Below are 19,974 nucleotides of genomic sequence, written 5' to 3'. Positions count from 1 at the left end.
GCTTCAAAACTAATGCCTTCTATTTGTTTTGATTAGACCATACCTTCCAAGGCAGATGATGGTGGTTTGGCAGGAGAGGTTGAAGTTTCTCCCTCCAGTATTCTGTTGCATTTTGTGTTACCTTAATCAGGTAACCTTAAGAATCACGTCCTTCGGTAATGTGCTTTTGACGGCCCCGTGGCCAAGTTACACACTGATCCTTACACCAATATGGTGAGTGGTAAAATGGTGTTTATTAGATTGTGTGAGTCCCTTATATAGGTTTCCTATTTCATTTACACCTCTTATACATATGCATGACCTCTTCTACATATACATGACGCCATCTACATATGCATGACCGAGCAGGGGAGGGTGTCTCCATACATCTCGAGTGACCATCCAAGTCTGATACAACAACTTTGTTGCTGCATGACAGATGACAGCAGAGAGGCAATCTGACAGAATGGCACCTGACACAGAATTCTTTGTGAAGCAAGAAGGTGTCATGGAATTCCTCCATGTGGAAAGAATTATATCCACTGGTGTTCATCGGTGCTTGCTGAACTTTCATGGAGACCAAACCGTGGATGTGATCACAGTGAGGCAGTGGATGGTGTGTTTCAGTGGTAGTGACAACATCAATGGTTCACCTTCACTTGTGCAAATATTTACAAATGTGGCACACAGGCATTTGCTCATCACTGCTGAAAATGCATAGTAAGTGGTGATGACTGTTGAAAAATAGAGTTTTGTAGCTGAAAATTTGTCCTATCAAAAAGTTACCATACTCATTGAATCAGTTGCAATTTCCTTGAAAATGAAGAAGAGATATTACTTTCAGAGAGACCTACATGTACTTGGGCTCAAGACAATTCTTCTTCAAACAACATGGCGTAGGCAAGCCAAAAGTTTGGATAAACATGATCTAGGTGAAAGCAGCAGCTGCACCCCTCAGCCTGGGCAGAGACACCTGATTCCTGAGCATGGAGCTGAGCTACAGAAGCCAGGCTGGTGGAGCCTGGGCCAGGGCTACTGGAGGAATCAGCTGCCCCTGTCATCCCATAGGGGATGGGGAGAAGAGCCGGTGCTACTGTAGAGGGGGTCTGGTGGGGGCAGGGGCACAGTTCCATCAGGACCCACAGGAGATGTCAAAGTCCATCCTGACCAGGGTGCACATTCATGAGTTCTCAAGAGGAATGAGCACAGGACCTATAGCAGCCATCCACAGAGGCCATTATCAATCAGACACAGTTGGGTCTGACATGGGCAGGATGATTGGGGTGGGAGACAGCACAACTAAACAACACAAGCTGTATTAGCCACCAGAGAGATATCCACACAGTTCTACTTCAATTCTGTGCCCTCTTTCTTCTCAACTGCAGCAGAGATGAGAGTGGGAAGAGGCCTGTTACAAAAAGCCTGCAGGGTAGCTTGCCCCCACAACCTTCAACACACTGCTAGTTTTTCCTGTAAGCAAAGCAGAGATTGTGTTCTCTATTTCCAAGACTTGAGTGGGGGTAGTTGAGGGCAGAAACACGGCAAAGCAAAGGCCAATACACACTTGCTGTGCCACTGACAGGGATATCTTCTAAATCTGCAAGGGACAGTGCACAAGAGAGGAGCCTCTGCAGTGTGTCACAACCTCCCATTCTTTCAGGAGTGGAGAAAGGTGCTTTTAAACAATCATCTCCTACACACCAGGAGCAAAGTTGTTTTCCCTGGGCAGCTCTGAAGGACATTCACTGTGGGAAGTAACACCAAAAGACCAAACTGATATGCAGAAATCTTTACTGATTGCTTAGAGAGGAAAACAAGCTCGCGCTAAATACAGTGCAGGATGTGCCTGATGTTTGAGTTCATGCAAGGCATGTGCCTGACTTTCTGGAAGAAGATGGGGTGCCTCTGAGAAGCCTCAAAGCCCAGAGGAGCATAGAGAAAAAAGAGAGAAAAAAAGTAGGTTTAGAGAGAGATGTAGAGAAATGGAAGAGACATGAGTGAGGTATACAGAAAGACCAGGCTTCCCCTTCCTGCCAGCACTTGCTAGAGTAGCTGAGGATGGTCAGGTATTCTGAAAGCAGAGGCTTGAAGATTTCTTCTTTATCCAGTGCCATGTTTGTAGCTTCTGGAAGAGTTTCTCCAGGACTATGGCCAGAATATTTAGCAGGGGTTGCACCTTCTGCCACAGTAACGGCTGCCGAAGCTGGAGAGGTTAAATCCCCCAGAGTTGATGGGCACACCCTCAGAGCTGAGGATGCTGCCAACAGCAGCAGAGGTGGACGATCCCACAATGGTGTTCTGTGGGAAGGAGCTGAGGATGGGTCCGGGCAGGGTCACCACCACAGGAGAGGGCTCAATGACAACATTGGAGTTCTGGCACTGCCTGACACAGGGCTCATTGCAGCTGCTGGCCAGAGGAGTCGGGCCACAGGGCCGGCATGGCTGGCACTGGGTGTAGCAGGACATGACTTGGGACTGCAAGTATACCTAGAAAAGAGGGTTAAGAGGAAGAAGAGCATATGGCTGTGTGAAGGGCAACCTGGATAGCCTCTCACAAAGGAGCCAAGGCAACTGTTAAGAACACAGGTGGAGGCTGTGACTAGAGATAATATCCCTTTATTATGCCAGAGCCCTGCAGAGAATAGCCTGGTCCAAAGAATCTCTCTTTGAGTGGATAAATCACAGTCCATTTTAGCCATGCTCCAGCCTCTCTGAGCAGACCTTATCCCCACCATACTCTCCCGATAGCAAGGAGCTCCAATCCCCAGCACAGGACAGAGTCACTATCAAATAAGATGCCCATTGAGGCAAAATCTCACTTTGCAAGAGAAAGGGCTTCACACTTACCTGGTTCCCAGCAAGAAGGAAGCAAGAGAAGTGGATGGGAGAGCTGGGAACTGGGCTGCCTTTTATACTCATCCCTCATTGCTGCAGGCCCAGATGCACCATTAATTTTTGGACAAACTCATCTTTAATACAAGACATCCCTGCTAATGATATGGGCCATGGTTTCATTTCCTTCCTACCTTCTCATTTCCAGATTTATGCCATGCCCATTATCTAATGAAGGCTTCTTTGGTATGCTGGGATTAAAGGTTGCAATGCAAAAGAGCCAGCACTACTGCATATGCTTTACCTATCTCTCTGAATGTACATAAAGTTATTATTCATTTGTTAAATATAAACTCACATTACTGGGAAGGCTGGCTAGTAGTGTGTCTACTCTGTTGTTTTCTCCAAGCAGATACCTATGGTGACAGGCCAGCAAGATGTCCTTCCTTGTGCACTGTACAGTCCATTTAAAAGGTAGGTGTTGTCAGCCATACTGACAAAAGATTTACATGGATTCTTATTCTAGGATTTGGGCAAGGTAATGTTCTCACACCGGCTTTTGAGTAAACACCCTACTCACACATTAATTCCCCTATAAGAGATCTATTTGACACAATATGGTTTCTGATGTTTTATCCTCACTGTCAGAGGTGAGATCCAATCTACATTATTCCATATATGGTGACAGTCTGTCAACAGGGTGGCAAAGTAATGCACAGTTCCCCATTCAGACTTCATCCATTATTTTGGCAGTCATTTCACTGAAAGTCTGATATTCATTTTTTGCTTACAGTTCTATTCCACTGAAAACTTCCTTGTACAATAAAAATCAGTGTGTCAGGTATTTTAGTGAGCAAATTACTGATCACCTGAGAGGTTACAAAACCTCTTTTTTTCACAATGTCCCCCAGGGAGCAAGGGTGCCACACTATTTTGGCTGTTACTGTATGAAGTAGGGCCATCCTCCCATGTGGTTACTTGGTTACAAGCCCAACTGGCACAGGGAGCAGAAAGATATTCATGATACCAGTGTGCAGCTTTACACGTTTTTCTGTCCCCTTGTCTGTGTCCTAGCAGAGAAACCCAGATAGTAAGTAGCACATATAAAGCACTGGCTCAGGCATCTCAAGGTCTTTCATTTATGTCTCCTAATACCTCATGTAGTTATGTTGTCCACCCCTTCATAGACTATCAGCCTGAAGCACAGTTTCCAATATGCCATTATAATGTTCTGTAAGACCTGCTCTGGTGAGATTGTATGGTAGGTAGAACTGCCATTAAATGTTATTATCTTTGGCCCATTTCTGTACAAAACTTACATTAAATTGTGTTTCTTGATTACTTTCTGCAGCATCTGATGCACAGACTCAGATGTGAACAATCCAAATCTTTTATTACAAGTTCTCACATTTTTTATATACCTTCAAAAGTTTTCTTTTTCTAGCTTTCCCATTTGCCCCTACATGTCAACAGAGCATTCCACAAACATTCTTCAACTGCTCATGCGGGCACTTATGCAATCAGAGCTGTGAGCTGTTCTTTCTTCTTCTGGAGGTGTCCTTGGTTCTCATGCTGCTTATCTTGCTCCACAGTTGCTGCTCTGTACAGTCCTTCTTCTATCCCCACAACTTTCCATGTGGGGTGACGTGCAATGCCATATTGTTGACTTAATCAGCTTGTGGAACTAGGTAGGCCTGTAGAACTCCACTTACAGCATCAATATATGTCAAGGTATATTTTGCCCCCCTCAGACTGGGGCAGAAAGCCTCTGTAGTTGATTTTGCATCACTGTGATAGACTTCATCCTCTGGAAAGAGGGGCTGTTGTTTTGGGTATTGGGTGTGGTTGCGTCTGCTTCTTCATTACCTGGTAATTGTAATGGCTGATGTCCAGAAACATGGAATGCATACACTTCTGTGCACAACCATGTTTCAGATATCTTACTGTATGTCACAAACCCTTATCAGTGCGCAAATAGTCCAGTTCTGGGTGGCCAACTGCACAATCCCTAGTGAGATCCTTCAACAGACTGCCCAGTTACCCATGTAAATATACAAAACACCATCACCTTGTTCTTGCTTGGTAATCATTCATTTTGCTTGTAACAGCCTACCAGCTACTTCGTCCATTTCCTATTTCAAACCCGATTGCTTCAGTAAATGGTTGGTTATGCAACTACACGCTGCAGGTGTGGGTGTCATCTGCTAGCTTTGCCAGTATGCCATGCACCCACTGGAATGGGGTATTTGCCTTCATGTACAGGACTTCCTCCTGGTGATGTAACTGCAGTAGATTCTGGCAAATGGCTGTGATAAATTACTGGACCTAATATTTTCTGTAATTCTTTTTATGGAGAAAAGGGCAAAGAACTATGTTGATTCAAATAGTAACACAGCATGCTACTGTTTGAGATTGAGCTACCCCTGTCTTAGGAATACATGTCATATCTTTCATGTACCTTTGGATAGATGTGTCTTTTTTACTATAACTTCAGCTGTCAGTATTATTGGCTCCACTGCTTGTAATGCAGAATATGAGGATATTCTCTCTCTCTCTATCATGTTACATTTTTTCCTGCTCTATGCCAGATCTGGGACCAAAACTATAGGAATGTGAATAGAACTCAGTCATTGCCACAAGTACCACTCAAATCCCACATGAATTACACGTGTATAACTCAGCAGAAGAAGTAGGGTAAAAAATGCCCAATGTCTGTACCCGTTTTACTGCTAGCTTCACCTGCTCAAAGACATCATGTTTTTGTTGGCCCCAGTCCTACACTAGGCCTTCTGTTAAAAATTGGTATAAAAGCCTTAAAATCTATGCTAAGTGTGGTATTAATGACCATCAGTATCCAAATATACATAAAAACTGTTGTAGATGTTCTAATGTATTTGGCACAGGGAATGCTTGTATCTTGTTTTTATTACTGCATTAGGTTGGACTTTTGACTTACCCAATCATACAACACCCAAAAATGTTACAGATAATTCAGGTGCTTGTACCTTCTGAGGATTGATAGCCCAGCCTTTCTCCTGTAAATAAGAAGACCAAGAGTCTATAGTGTTCTCTATTGCAGATAGAGATGCTGAGGTTAACATTAAATCATTATTGTAATGATGTAACTTCACATCAGGTGATTTTTTCCCAGTTAAGCAGGTCCTGAGATATTAGGTTGAAGCTGTAGGTAGGACTATGCAGACAACCCTGTGGAAGGGCCTAAAAAGTCTATTGCCTGTCCTTCTACAAAATAACATTAATTACAAAATTGCACTATAATTTAGAGTATCATATAGTAGCCACTTTCCTTGATCTTCCAGAGTATACATTTGCCACCACTGATTATAATACGTACAACCACAGTTCTCTGGTATGGGCTAGGGTTCAGCTTATGCCCTCCTGACAGGAGCAAGAACTTGGAAATTCAGTCTGACTGTCCTTGTAATATTTTATGTATGGCCACCTGGGGTATTTGAGGAGAAACATTCAGGAAGGTTGTTATATCTTAGTTAAGCTGGACATCTGGAACTTAAAGTAAGGGGCTTCAACTTAAACAAACTTTCTCAGCCAGACAAAAATATTAAATAATTGGCAATTGAAGTATCAGTTTTCCTTCTTTGGAAGTTTCATATCCCTTATTTGAGAATTCCATACTCTTCATAATCTCTGTAATCTCTAAGTAGTAAGTTGTGAGCAAAGAACATCCACATCAGTGCAGTTTTTATATTCTCCAGTATCATAATCATAACTATTATCACTTCAGATAGCATCAGGAGTAGTTAGATTTGAGAACCAAAGCAATGGACTTTGTCATATATGTAACAGCAGAGACAATCATACAATCAAAAATGCTAGAGAGGACCTTATAGATCATCTAGTTCCAAGCCCTCTTGACATGGGCAAGGTTCCCAGTAAATAGATCAGGCTGCTCAGGAACCCATCCACCCTGGCCTTGAGTGCTTTCAGACTTGGGCCATCCACAGCTTCACTGGGCAACCTGCTCGAGGGCCTCAACACACTATGAATAAATAATTTCATTTTAATATCTAACCTAGATTTCTGCTCTTTTAAATTAAAGCCATTCCCCATTATCCTATCACTATCAGATTGTATATAAAGTTGGTCCCTTCCTGCTTGTAAGGTCTCTTCTGGTACTGGAGTGCTACAGTGAGGTCTCCCCAGAACTTTCTCTTCTGCATGAGAATTAAGCCCAACACTCTCAGCATTTCTTCATAGAAGAGGTGCTGCAGCCCTCTGATCATCTTCATGGCCCTCCTCTAAACCCACCCAAACAGCTCCACATCCTTCACTTGCTGGGAGCCCCAGGCCTGGACAGAGTACTTCAGGTGTGGCCTCACGAGAGCAGAGACAGACAGGATTATCCCACTCTGTGCTAGACACTCCTGTTCTGATGCAGGCCAGGATACTGTTGCCCTTCTGGGATACAAGCCCTCATTGCTGCCTCATGTCCTGCTTTTTGTGCACCAGGACTCCCCCCAAGTCCTATTCTGCGGCGCTGCTCTCAGTGAGTTCTTCTCCCAGCTGGAAAAGTGCTGAAATTTCGTGGGCCCAATTTTCAAGCTTCTCCAGGTTCCACTGGATGTCATCCCTTATTTTGTTGCATCAAGTGCTCCACTCAGCTAGTGTCACTAGCAAACTTTTGGAGGGTATGTTTGATTCTGCACCAATAAAAGATCTGGAAGAACATCAGTTAAAACAACAGACACCTGGAGAACAACACTCATTGTTAGCCTCCATCTGGACATAGAGCCATTGTCCACAGCTTTCTGGCTGAAAACATCCAACCAACTCCTTATCCACTGACTAATCCAGCCTTCAATCAGTATTTCTCCTACACAGAGATAAGGATATGATACAGGACCACAACAAAGGCCTCACACAAGGCCAGGCAAATGACATCCTTGGTCCTCTGGTATTATCACTTTGTCATACAAGGTCACCAGATTGGTCAGTCATGATCTTCCCTTGCTGAAACCATGCTAGCTGTCTCAGATTGCGTCATTTCATATGTGCCTTAAGACGTACTCCAGGAGGACCTACTCCATGATCTTCCCAGGCACAAACAAGAGGCTCTCGGACTTGTGGTTACCTGGACCTTCTATTCTTATTTTCAAAGGACAGTCTCCAAGGGCAGTCTCCCAGTTGACACAGGGTGCAAGCAGGGAATAAGAGAGGTGACATCAATAATCAAAAATTCTCTAGAAAGAGCACAACCAAAAAGTGATTCTGCTGATGTACAACAGATTCCATTTTTAAACAGCAAATGATTCTAAACAGATGCACCTATAAAGTACTTGCAAAAAGTAGACAACATGTATGTTATGCCCAGATGGTTTTATGGCCAGAGCAGGGATGGGCATCCAGGCTGAGGCCAGACCCAAGAGAGGCCCGGCTGAGGGCTCCACACACTGACTGCATTGGACCAGCAGGGACCCTCGCCAAGCCAGGAAGTAACAGAATGCCAGGCCAAACACGGGCCGTCACTGGTCAAGATTCCCATTCACGTGATGTGCTCCAGGCTCTTGGGCGCATGTCTAAGCAGAGAAACATCAAACAAGGAGAAACAGCAGCTGGTTAAAGAGTAATCACGGATTACTTCCTCAACATCAAAAGAAGCTGCCTGAAAAATGAAATCTCTGCGGTGTGCACTGGCCTCTAGAACAGTGATGGAGTCTCCCCAGCGGATTCCCACTAAAGCCATGCATTTCCCCTTTGGACTTCTGTGTGCAAACAACAAAAACAGAAACTTGGAAGGACACAGAAGAGGATGCAGCAAGTGTTTAATGAGTCAGAGTGGGGAAACGATATCACCGGAAATGAAGATGGCAAGCACGGTGAACAGCAGGTACAGAGATGAATCTGCTCCCCTGTCCTACAACGGCATTGCCACTGCACCCGCACATACAGGCCAAGAAATGAAGAGAGGTTGTAGGTCCCTCAGTTCTGGCTTTCAGATACTACCAGAGATCTCTGAGGCAAAAAGAAAACCAAGACATTAGATAGGAAGAGGGAGAAAAAGAGAATATCGGTAGACTTTCTCCATGTTGTCAGCAAAGCCCAGGTGGCCCCGCCCTTTCTGTCTTGCAGGGCAAAAACAGCAGCACAGCATTTGTCCTACTGTCCAGTGCCATGTTGTGATTTCCAGGGGGACCTTGCCTGGGATCAGTGTCCAGCACCTTTAGCAGGGGTTGCACCTTCTGCCACAGTAGCGGTTGGAAATGCAGGAGAGGTCAAAGCCCCCCGAGGTGATGGGCACTCCCTGGCAGCTGAGGATGCTGCCAACAGCAGCGGAGGTGGAGGATCCGACAGCGGTGTTCTGCGGGAAGGAGCTGAGGATGGGTCCGGGCAGGGTCACCACCACGGGAGAGGGCTCAATGACAATGGTGGAATTCTGGCATTGCCTGACACAGGGCTCATTGCAGCTGCTGGCCAGAGGGGTGGGGCCGCAGGGCTGGCATGGCACACACGGGTTGCAGCAGGACATGTCTCGGGACTGGAGGTGCACCTGTTGGGAGAGAACCGGAAGGAAGCTGAACGTGGGGGTGTATGAGAAAGAGATTTCCAGCAAGCGATAAATGAAACAACGCCCATGCAACTCTTGCTACCTTGAGGATGTGAAGTGGTAGCCTAGGGGTTCTCAGACCCCAGATATCTATCTATCTGCAGGGGAAACCCTGCAGAAATGCCCTCCCATGCCAATCCAGCTACTTTCTCAATTGGAGTCCACAAGCTACCTACACACAGGCTCACAGTCCTGGAAAAATCTTCACTTCTCTGCCCCGTGACAAGCAGTCCCAGGATATGGCATGGAACAAAGGCATCTCTTTTATTCACTCAGATTTTCACTGAGCTGAGACCTCCTTTAGTTGAACGACAGGGACAGGAAGGAGATTCCCACTTACCTAGTTCCAAAGGAGAAGGAGGTATGAACAGTGTATGAGAGAGCAAGGAACCGGGGTCCCTTTTATAATGGACATAAGATGACCTATATCCAAAGGCACTGCTTACAGTGGTGATCATTTTCTGACGAGCTGTTCTTGTCCAGCATGCAAATCATCCCAGATAATGATATGGGTGGTCTGCCAGCTTCCTGTGCAATTCAGTTTCATTTCTGGCTTTATGCCCTGTCACTTCCTGACCGAAGGCATCTTTTAAGAGGCATGATGAAGAGAAGCCCAAGCATTTCCGCACAACAAACAGCGGTGCGGGCAACACACTCATTTCACATGCTACGGGAGTCCAGCAAAGGCAGAAGATGTCAGCCTAGATCATTCCTTTAGGTTTCTCAGGGGGACTTCTGTGAAGAGGTGTACCAGATCCAGAGTGTGACGCACTCCCTGTTGACCCTTCTCTCTGGAAAATTCCGCTGCCCTGATTTGTCCCCAGCTCTTCTCTCACTCTGATCATGGAACGGGGCACAATCTTATGCAGAGTGGTCTCCAGACTTCAAATAAAAAAGACACAAGAGCAAACACTGTAAAAGAAGGGTTGTTTTCGTAAAAATAATATAAAGCATATAATAGAGGGAGGCACACAGGCAGCAGGTAGATACCACCTGGGTGATGAGAACGGTGATTTAGAGTAGAATGACACAGTACTATGAGAATTTTTCCCATGCTTCTCCATGTTCAGTGATCCGGATCCAGGTCTTCAGGGTTTAGGTTGGATGTTGGAGGGAAGTTTGTTAATATTAGAGTGGTGTGGTGTTGGAGCAGGCTACCCTGATAGGTTTTGGTGCCCCATCCCTGGAGGTGTAGGACCCCACATTTGATTCTCTTGAAGTTCATCAGGTTCCTCTCCCCCCAGATCTCCAGTTTTTCCCGGTCTTGCTGAATGACAACACAGCTCTCTGATGAGTCAGCCACTCATTCCAATTTCACACTGGCAGAAAGTGGGCTGAGGGGGGACTTGATGTTTCTGTCTTGCTCACTGATGATGACATTCAACAGGACCAGACCCAGTACAATCTCGAACGGAACACCACATCTTATGCACCTGTAACTAGATTCGGACCCATTTACTGTGACACTGATATCCACTCATCAGTCTGTCCTCAGCCTAACTCACTGTGCTCTCACCTATCCCACACTTCCAACGCCTTGTTACAAGGATGCAGTGTCAAATGCCTCGTTGGAGTCAAGTTACGCCAGATTCACTGCTCTCCCCTCATCTACCCAGCGAGTGATGACGTTCCAGAAGCCTATGAGGTTGCTCAAGCATCATTTTCTCTTTGGTGAATCTACGTTGACTACTTCCGATACATTTCTTTTCTGCAACTGCTTGTGCATAGCATCCACAGCAAGTTGCTCCGTCTCCTTTTCCGGGGATGGACGGGAGGCTGACTGCCCTCTGGTTTCCTGGGTCATCTTTCTTGCTCTTACTGAAAACAGGTGTAACGCTGGCTACCCCCCAGTCTTCAGGCATCTATACCACACTGCAAGTTTTGTGTTTTTTTTAAATAAAAATAAAGAACAATTTGGGTTACACTTTTATGAGATCCATAATTCCTCTAAGGTGAATCCCATCGCGGCCTTGGACTTGAGTGCATTTATTTTGCCAATACCACCTCTGAGCAGTTCCTCCTCCGCCACTGGGAAGTCATCTTTTGTCTCTAACCTGCGGGGTCTGGAACATACAAAGGGCAGTCTGAGCAGTAGAGACCGAAGCTAAGAAGGCATTTCACAGAAAGGGAATCGATTGCACTGTGTGGTTCTCACCAGTGCTGAGAATTTATGCTCAGAATGGTAGAAATGAGCTTCTGTCGCGGAAAGGAAAATATGTAAGATGTTTCTAGTCGATGATCTGGAAAACAAAAGACACCACAATACGGAAAGGAAGAAGGAGCTCTACAAGGGCAGGAGCTCCAGAGAGAAACATGGGGAAAATCCAGTTGATTCCACGTTAGTCTGCACGTGAGATTCACTGGCTATCTTTATAGATCTTCTTATTCTTTCCCTTTGAAAAACACTATTGATATACAATTTGCTGTTCAGTCTTTCTTGTGAGATGTGGAAAGTACTCCACACAACCTTTTAGCCCGTTCCTCGGTCCCAGGGCAAAACATGAGGAGACAAGCCAGAAAGGCAGAATTTTGCAGAAACACGAGGTGTCAAGTGGGACCGGATCGCACTCAGGAAATGGTACATCTCTTGCAAGACAGGCTCCTAAGAAACCCGAAGGAGTGACCCAGCTGACATCATTTCCACTTCCTGGACTCTTCTAACACATGAAATGAGTCTGATTCCCACACTGGTCCTTGTTGTGTGGGAATGCTTGGGCCTCCCTTCATGACACACAAAAGATGTCTTTGGTGTGGAATGGAAATTACACAAAGCTGGAAACATAACAGTGCTGCAAAGGAAGCCAACACACAGTCCATATCATTAGCTGGGATGTTTGGCATTCAAGAGGTTCTTGTCAGAAAATAATCACTACTGTAAGTGACGTCTCTGGATATGAGACAGCTTCAGTCCATTATAAAAGGCAGCCCAGTTCCTTAGTCTCCCATTCACAACTTGCCTCTTTCTTCTTGGGAACCAGGTAAGCGTGAGCCCCCTTCTTGTCTCTTTCTGTCTTCATCGGGAGTCCTGATACTTAACAGACGTCTCAACAGCCACCAGCACTGTTCCATGACAAAACTTGGAGCTGCCTGTCATGGTAAAGGGAAGCGGGCAGAAGTTTTCTTCTGGAGGGAAGTTGGAATTGCACTCAGGGGCTTCTGGGCTAGGGTGTAAGAAGTAGCATGATAGGCACTGGGCGCCTCTATTTGGGTCCTGGCAGGAAGAGACCAGGAAGTCGATGATCATCCCCGCACAGCCTCCAACTCCCTATTCTGCATGTGCGGGGTTCCCTCCTGTCGGTATGGTAGATGCATCGCAACTCTGCACATTCTCCACTCTGTCCTCTCTCCCAACAGGTGCGTTGCCAACCCCAAGACATGTCCTGCTGCAACCCGTGTGTGCCATGCCAGCCCTGCGGCCCCACCCCTCTGGCCAGCAGCTGCAATGAGCCCTGTGTCAGGCAGTGCCAGGACTCCACCATTGTCATTGAGCCCTCTCCCGTGGTGGTGACCCTGCCCGGACCCATCCTCAGCTCCTTCCCGCAGAACACCGCCGTCGGATCCTCCACCTCTGCTGCTGTTGGCAGCATCCTCAGCTGCCAGGGAGTGCCCATCACCTCGGGAGGCTTTGACCTCTCCTGCATTTCCAACCGCTACTGTGGCAGAAGATGCCCCTGCTAAAGGTGCTGGACACTGTCCCAGACAAGGACCCCCACAACCTCAGAGCATGGCGCCGGACAGAAGAACAGACTTTGTGCTGCTCTTTTCGGAGTAGATGACCAGAACTGGCTTGCCCTGTCAGGACTGACAGAAGGGGCCAACCTGGCTTCTTTGGCTACGTGGTCATTGGCTACCACTTCTCTCTTCCACCCATTCTTTCTTTCACTTATGTCTTCTGCTCTCCACAAAATTCCCTCTGAAGGCCCCTGAAATCCTGCTGAGTGACCAGCTAGCCTCTCTCCATTGATGGGGATTTAGTTGGATGTCCCGTGGCAGCTCTGCCATGGGAAGAGGGCAACAGATTCTTCTCTGTTCCTGCTGCTCCCTGCACTTGGAATCTTCGCTTGCTCTGACATCACTTTCCTCCTTAGTCTCATTAAACATTTGCTGCATTGTGCCTCTGTATTAGTGAGTCCTTCTTTTTCAAATGGTCAGATGAGAAGTCTCTTTCTTCGATGGAAATGATCACAACTATGTAACTACCATATTTGCCAGATGGGGAGGCAACCATAGACATGCATCCTTCAGTCAAGGCCACACTGAGAGCACCCCTGTCACCACTGCGGGTGAGGGACTGTGAAAGTTAGAGTTGAATTCATGTGCGTTAGCAACTGAGTACGGATTTATTGCTGTGCAAGCTAGGTTTTATACACGAGGTACAGTCGTGGCATAAGACAATTTGGTAAATAGTATATGGTGCAACGTATGGTTGGTTGCCTTCTCCCAACTACACAGTCCAAGACAATCCAGACACAGTGATAACTCATGACCCTCGCCACGGCCTATTTCTTGTTCTTCTGCTTCAGTTGTTCATTAAGTCCTGCTAGGTTTGGATGGCCACAGACTACAAACAGTTGTCAGGAAACACTCTGTGTCCAGGACACCTGTGCTTGGCATCAGAATTAGGGAAGAAGATGGACAGTAGATGGAGGTGCTCCCGAGAAAAATCCCAAGCATCACAGAATCACAGAATGACCTGGCATGGAAGGGACCTCAAGGAGAATGAAGTTCCAACCCCCCTGCCTGACAGGGCCACCAAACTTCCAGATTTACTAGATCAGGGTGCCCAAGGCCCCATCCAAACTGGCCTGGATCACCTCCATGGAAGGGGCATCCACAACCTCCCTGGGCAGCCTGTTCCAGGACCTCATCACTCTCCTAGTATAGAACTTCCCCCTTAATGTCACTCTATGGCTCTGTTCAGGCTAGATCCATGAGAAGGAAGTGGAGAGACCCACAGACCCAGGAAAGATGGGAAAGAAAATGCAGGGAGATGGGCCCAGACGAATGAAAACACAGCAACAACGTAGGTGTCATGGTTTTGTGCTGTTGCTGTCAATATTCTACATCATGTATTGACAACAACAGCACAAAACCATGACAGTAGGGGAAACAATTAGACTACTAAATATAAAGGCAAAACATCAGACTTTGCAACAAAATACAAAGGCTAATCAACCAAGTGAAATGAGAGATTGAGTTTCCAAAACCAAAGGCCTTTCTCCAATACTGTAGGCTAGAAACCAAGGGAACAGGGAGAGGAAAGAGGGCAGCTTTGTGACTCTCAGTCAGTTTTAACTTTCCCTCCAAAAAGAGGAAAACAGAAACGGAAAAATGAACTCTTTGGGAAGCTATAGTTTATCTTTCTCTTCTGAGATCAAGTGATCAGACATGTCCCATGCAATCAGAAGAGTGTAGAGCAACAGCTATGTCAGGAAATATTCAATCCAGTAATACCCTATCATGCTTTAAGTCATTTTCAAGTAGTGGCAGTCCTTCTCCACAGGCCTACTCTCAGTGAGTTCTCTCAGACAGTGTACAAATGGGAGACTGCAATTACCCAAACACAATAACTGGCACTGGGCATACAGGAATTTCAAATGTTCACATTTTTAAGCTAGTCACGATCCCTTTAGACTTTATCGATTATTCCCTCTGACACATCTTGTGCCCCATTCATCTTATTCCAGTTGGCTGTTTTGCTGAGGGTACAATCGATCACACTATCTCCATCCCAGCTTTAGTTCAGATGCACCTACTGGGAATTTCCCCAAAGTAGGCCACATGTATGTTATGCGTAGAAGATTTCATGGCCAGAGCAGGGATGGGCATCCAGGCTGAGGCCAGACCCAAGAGAGGCCTGGCTGAGGGCTCCACACACTGACTGCATTGGACCAGCAGGGACCCTCGCCAAGCCAGGAAGTAACAGAATGCCAGGCCAAACACGGGCCGTCACTGGTCAAGATTCCCATTCACGTGATGTGCTCCAGGCTCTTGGGCGCATGTCTAAGCAGAGAAACATCAAACAAGGAGAAACAGCAGCTGGTTAAAGAGTAATCACGGATTACTTCCTCAACATCAAAAGAAGCTGCCTGAAAAATGAAATCTCTGCGGTGTGCACTGGCCTCTAGAACAGTGATGGAGTCTCCCCAGCGGATTCCCACTAAAGCCATGCATTTCCCCTTTGGACTTCTGTGTGCAAACAACAAAAACAGAAACTCGGAAGGACACAGAAGAGGATGCAGCAAGTGTTTAATGAGTCAGAGTGGGGAAACGATATCACCGGAAATGAAGATGGCAAGCACGGTGAACAGCAGGTACAGAGATGAATCTGCTCCCCTGTCCTACAACGGCGTTGCCACTGCACCCGCACATACAGGCCAAGAAATGAAGAGAGGTTGCAGGTCCCTCAGTTCTGGCTTTCAGATACTACCAGAGATCTCTGAGGCAAAAAGAAAACCAAGACATTAGATAGGAAGAGGGAGAAAAAGAGAATATCGGTAGACTTTCTCCATGTTGTCAGCAAAGCCCAGGTGGCCCCGTCCTTTCTGTCTTGCAGGGCAAAAACAGCAGCACAGCATTTGTCCTACTGTCCAGTGCCATGTTGTGATTTCCAGGGGGACCTTGCCTGGGATCAGTGTCCAGCACCTTTAGCAGGGGTTGCACCTTCTGCCACAGTAGCGGTTGGAAATGCAGGAGAGGTCAAAGCCCCCCGAGGTGATGGGCACTCCCTGGCAGCTGAGGATGCTGCCAACAGCAGCGGAGGTGGAGGATCCGACAGCGGTGTTCTGCGGGAAGGAGCTGAGGATGGGTCCGGGCAGGGTCACCACCACGGGAGAGGGCTCAATGACAATGGTGGAATTCTGGCATTGCCTGACACAGGGCTCATTGCAGCTGCTGGCCAGAGGGGTGGGGCCGCAGGGCTGGCATGGCACACACGGGTTGCAGCAGGACATGTCTCGGGACTGGAGGTGCACCTGTTGGGAGAGAACCGGAAGGAAGCTGAACGTGGGGGTGTATGAGAAAGAGATTTCCAGCAAGCGATAAATGAAACAACGCCCATGCAACTCTTGCTACCTTGAGGATGTGAAGTGGTAGCCTAGGGGTTCTCAGACCCCAGATATCTATCTATCTGCAGGGGAAACCCTGCAGAAATGCCCTCCCATGCCAATCCAGCTACTTTCTCAATTGGAGTCCACAAGCTACCTACACACAGGCTCACAGTCCTGGAAAAATCTTCACTTCTCTGCCCCGTGACAAGCAGTCCCAGGATATGGCATGGAACAAAGGCATCTCTTTTATTCACTCAGATTTTCACTGAGCTGAGACCTCCTTTAGTTGAACGACAGGGACAGGAAGGAGATTCCCACTTACCTAGTTCCAAAGGAGAAGGAGGTATGAACAGTGTATGAGAGAGCAAGGAACTGGGGTCCCTTTTATAATGGACATAAGATGACCTATATCCAAAGGCACTGCTTACAGTGGTGATCATTTTCTGATGAGCTGTTCTTGTCCAGCATGCAAATCATCCCAGATAATGATATGGGTGGTCTGCCAGCTTCCTGTGCAATTCAGTTTCATTTCTGGCTTTATGCCCTGTCACTTCCTGACCGAAGGCATCTTTTAAGAGGCATGATGAAGAGAAGCCCAAGCATTTCCGCACAACAAACAGCGGTGCGGGCAACACACTCATTTCACATGCTACGGGAGTCCAGCAAAGGCAGAAGATGTCAGCCTAGATCATTCCTTTAGGTTTCTCAGGGGGACTTCTGTGAAGAGGTGTACCAGATCCAGAGTGTGACGCACTCCCTGTTGACCCTTCTCTCTGGAAAATTCCGCTGCCCTGATTTGTCCCCAGCTCTTTTCTCTCTCTGATCATGGAACGGGGCACAATCTTATGCAGAGTGGTCTCCAGACTTCAAATAAAAAAGACACAAGAGCAAACACTGTAAAAGAAGGGTTGTTTTCGTAAAAATAATATAAAGCATATAATAGAGGGAGGCACACAGGCAGCAGGTAGATACCACCTGGGTGATGAGAACGGTGATTTAGAGTAGAATGACACAGTACTATGAGAATTTTTCCCATGCTTCTCCATGTTCAGTGATCCGGATCCAGGTCTTCAGGGTTTAGGTTGGATGTTGGAGGGAAGTTTGTTAATATTAGAGTGGTGTGGTGTTGGAGCAGGCTACCCTGATAGGTTTTGGTGCCCCATCCCTGGAGGTGTAGGACCCCACATTTGATTCTCTTGAAGTTCATCAGGTTCCTCTCCCCCCAGATCTCCAGTTTTTCCCGGTCTTGCTGAATGACAACACAGCTCTCTGATGAGTCAGCCACTCATTCCAATTTCACACTGGCAGAAAGTGGGCTGAGGGGGGACTTGATGTTTCTGTCTTGCTCACTGATGATGACATTCAACAGGACCAGACCCAGTACAATCTCGAACGGAACACCACATCTTATGCACCTGTAACTAGATTCGGACCCATTTACTGTGACACTGATATCCACTCATCAGTCTGTCCTCAGCCTAACTCACTGTGCTCTCACCTATCCCACACTTCCAACGCCTTGTTACAAGGATGCAGTGTCAAATGCCTCGTTGGAGTCAAGTTACGCCAGATTCACTGCTCTCCCCTCATCTACCCAGCGAGTGATGACGTTCCAGAAGCCTATGAGGTTGCTCAAGCATCATTTTCTCTTTGGTGAATCTACGTTGACTACTTCTGATACATTTCTTTTCTGCAACTGCTTGTGCATAGCATCCACAGCAAGTTGCTCCGTCTCCTTTTCCGGGGATGGACGGGAGGCTGACTGCCCTCTGGTTTCCTGGGTCATCTTTCTTGCTCTTATTAAAAACTGGTGTGACGCTGGCTACCCCCCAGTCTTCAGGCATCTATACCACACTGCAAGTTTTGTGTTTTTTTTAAATAAAAATAAAGAACAATTTGGGTTGCACTTTTATGAGATCCATAATTCCTCTAAGGTGAATCCCATTGCGGCCTTGGACTTGAGTGCATTTATTTTGCCAATACCACCTCTGAGCAGTTCCTCCTCCGCCACTGGGAAGTCATCTTTTGTCTCTAACCTGCGGGGTCTGGAACATACAAAGGGCAGTCTGAGCAGTAGAGACCGAAGCTAAGAAGGCATTTCACAGAAAGGGAATCGGTTGCACTGTGTGGTTCTCACCAGTGCTGAGAATTTATGCTCAGAATGGTAGAAATGAGCTTCTGTCGCGGAAAGGAAAATATGTAAGATGTTTCTAGTCGATGATCTGGAAAACAAAAGACACCACAATACGGAAAGGAAGAAGGAGCTCTACAAGGGCAGGAGCTCCAGAGAGAAACATGGGGAAAATCCAGTTGATTCCACGTTAGTCTGCACGTGAGATTCACTGGCTATCTTTATAGATCTTCTTATTCTTTCTCTTTGAAAAACACTATTGATATACAATTTGCTGTTCAGTCTTTCTTGTGAGATGTGGAAAGTACTCCACACAACCTTTTAGCCCGTTCCTCGGTCCCAGGGCAAAACATGAGGAGACAAGCCAGAAAGGCAGAATTTTGCAGAAACACGAGGTGTCAAGTGGGACCGGATCGCACTCAGGAAATGGTACATCTCTTGCAAGACAGGCTCCTAAGAAACCCGAAGGAGTGACCCAGCTGACATCATTTCCACTTCCTGGACTCTTCTAACACATGAAATGAGTCTGATTCCCACACTGGTCCTTGTTGTGTGGGAATGCTTGGGCCTCCCTTCATGACACACAAAAGATGTCTTTGGTGTGGAATGGAAATTACACAAAGCTGGAAACATAACAGTGCTGCAAAGGAAGCCAACACACAGTCCATATCATTAGCTGGGATGTTTGGCATTCAAGAGGTTCTTGTCAGAAAATAATCACTACTGTAAGTGACGTCTCTGGATATGAGACAGCTTCAGTCCATTATAAAAGGCAGCCCAGTTCCTTAGTCTCCCATTCACAACTTGCCTCTTTCTTCTTGGGAACCAGGTAAGCGTGAGCCCCCTTCTTGTCTCTTTCTGTCTTCATCGGGAGTCCTGATACTTAACAGACGTCTCAACAGCCACCAGCACTGTTCCATGACAAAACTTGGAGCTGCCTGTCTTGGTAAAGGGAAGCGGGCAGAAGTTTTCTTCTGGAGGGAAGTTGGAATTGCACTCAGGGGCTTCTGGGCTAGGGTGTAAGAAGTAGCATGATAGGCACTGGGCGCCTCTATTTGGGTCCTGGCAGGAAGAGACCAGGAAGTCGATGATCATCCCCGCACAGCCTCCAACTCCCTATTCTGCATGTGCGGGGTTCCCTCCTGTCGGTATGGTAGATGCATCGTGACTCTGCACATTCTCCACTCTGTCCTCTCTCCCAACAGGTGCTTTGCCAACCCCAAGACATGTCCTGCTGCAACCCGTGTGTGCCATGCCAGCCCTGCGGCCCCACCCCTCTGGCCAGCAGCTGCAATGAGCCCTGTGTCAGGCAGTGCCAGGACTCCACCATTGTCATTGAGCCCTCTCCCGTGGTGGTGACCCTGCCCGGACCCATCCTCAGCTCCTTCCCGCAGAACACC

The 19,974-nt window shown here is 46.9% G+C and overlaps 3 protein-coding genes across 3 annotated transcripts; all 3 read right to left on the bottom strand.

Moving 5' to 3' along the window:
• Positions 1–2,139: 2,139 nt before the first annotated feature.
• LOC140262375 (feather keratin Cos1-1/Cos1-3/Cos2-1-like) lies at positions 2,140–2,913 on the bottom strand. The gene is made up of 2 exons (XM_072356684.1): positions 2,827–2,913; positions 2,140–2,466 (listed from the first exon to the last, which is right to left on the bottom strand). The coding sequence occupies exons 1-2, from the start codon at positions 2,896–2,898 to the stop codon at positions 2,140–2,142; spliced, it is 399 nt and encodes a 132-aa protein (XP_072212785.1). The 5' UTR covers positions 2,899–2,913.
• Positions 2,914–9,010: 6,097 nt separating this feature from the next.
• LOC140262521 (feather keratin Cos1-1/Cos1-3/Cos2-1-like) lies at positions 9,011–12,411 on the bottom strand. Its single transcript, XM_072356910.1, has 2 exons — positions 12,352–12,411; positions 9,011–9,337 (listed from the first exon to the last, which is right to left on the bottom strand). The coding sequence occupies exons 1-2, from the start codon at positions 12,409–12,411 to the stop codon at positions 9,011–9,013; spliced, it is 387 nt and encodes a 128-aa protein (XP_072213011.1).
• Positions 12,412–16,041: 3,630 nt separating this feature from the next.
• On the bottom strand, positions 16,042–19,442 carry LOC140262520 (feather keratin Cos1-1/Cos1-3/Cos2-1-like). Its single transcript, XM_072356909.1, has 2 exons — positions 19,383–19,442; positions 16,042–16,368 (listed from the first exon to the last, which is right to left on the bottom strand). Exons 1-2 carry the CDS (start codon positions 19,440–19,442, stop codon positions 16,042–16,044), a joined length of 387 nt encoding a protein of 128 aa, XP_072213010.1.
• Between the last annotated feature and the right edge of the window lie 532 nt (positions 19,443–19,974).

Source organism: Excalfactoria chinensis, chromosome 24 (genome assembly GCF_039878825.1).
Source record: "Excalfactoria chinensis isolate bCotChi1 chromosome 24, bCotChi1.hap2, whole genome shotgun sequence".
NCBI lineage: Eukaryota > Metazoa > Chordata > Aves > Galliformes > Phasianidae > Excalfactoria > Excalfactoria chinensis.
The sequence above is the reverse complement of the archived record's forward strand: the minus strand, read 5'-3'. Positions and strand labels throughout refer to the sequence as shown.

What these genes read in the sequence shown, in the direction of transcription:
- LOC140262375 (XM_072356684.1), bottom strand. Translation starts at nt 2,898, where the DNA reads ATGAGTATAAAAGGCAGCCCAGTTCCCAGCTCTCCCATCCACTTCTCT. An exon ending in TCCTTCTTGCTGGGAACCAG is followed by an intron (nt 2,467 to 2,826) that starts GTAAGTGTGAAG and finishes CCTCTTTTCTAG; the next exon opens with GTATACTTGCAGTCCCAAGT.
- LOC140262521 (XM_072356910.1), bottom strand. Translation starts at nt 12,411, where the DNA reads ATGAAGACAGAAAGAGACAAGAAGGGGGCTCACGCTTACCTGGTTCCC. An exon ending in TGGTTCCCAAGAAGAAAGAG is followed by an intron (nt 9,338 to 12,351) that starts GCAAGTTGTGAA and finishes CTCTCCCAACAG; the next exon opens with GTGCACCTCCAGTCCCGAGA.
- LOC140262520 (XM_072356909.1), bottom strand. Translation starts at nt 19,442, where the DNA reads ATGAAGACAGAAAGAGACAAGAAGGGGGCTCACGCTTACCTGGTTCCC. An exon ending in TGGTTCCCAAGAAGAAAGAG is followed by an intron (nt 16,369 to 19,382) that starts GCAAGTTGTGAA and finishes CTCTCCCAACAG; the next exon opens with GTGCACCTCCAGTCCCGAGA.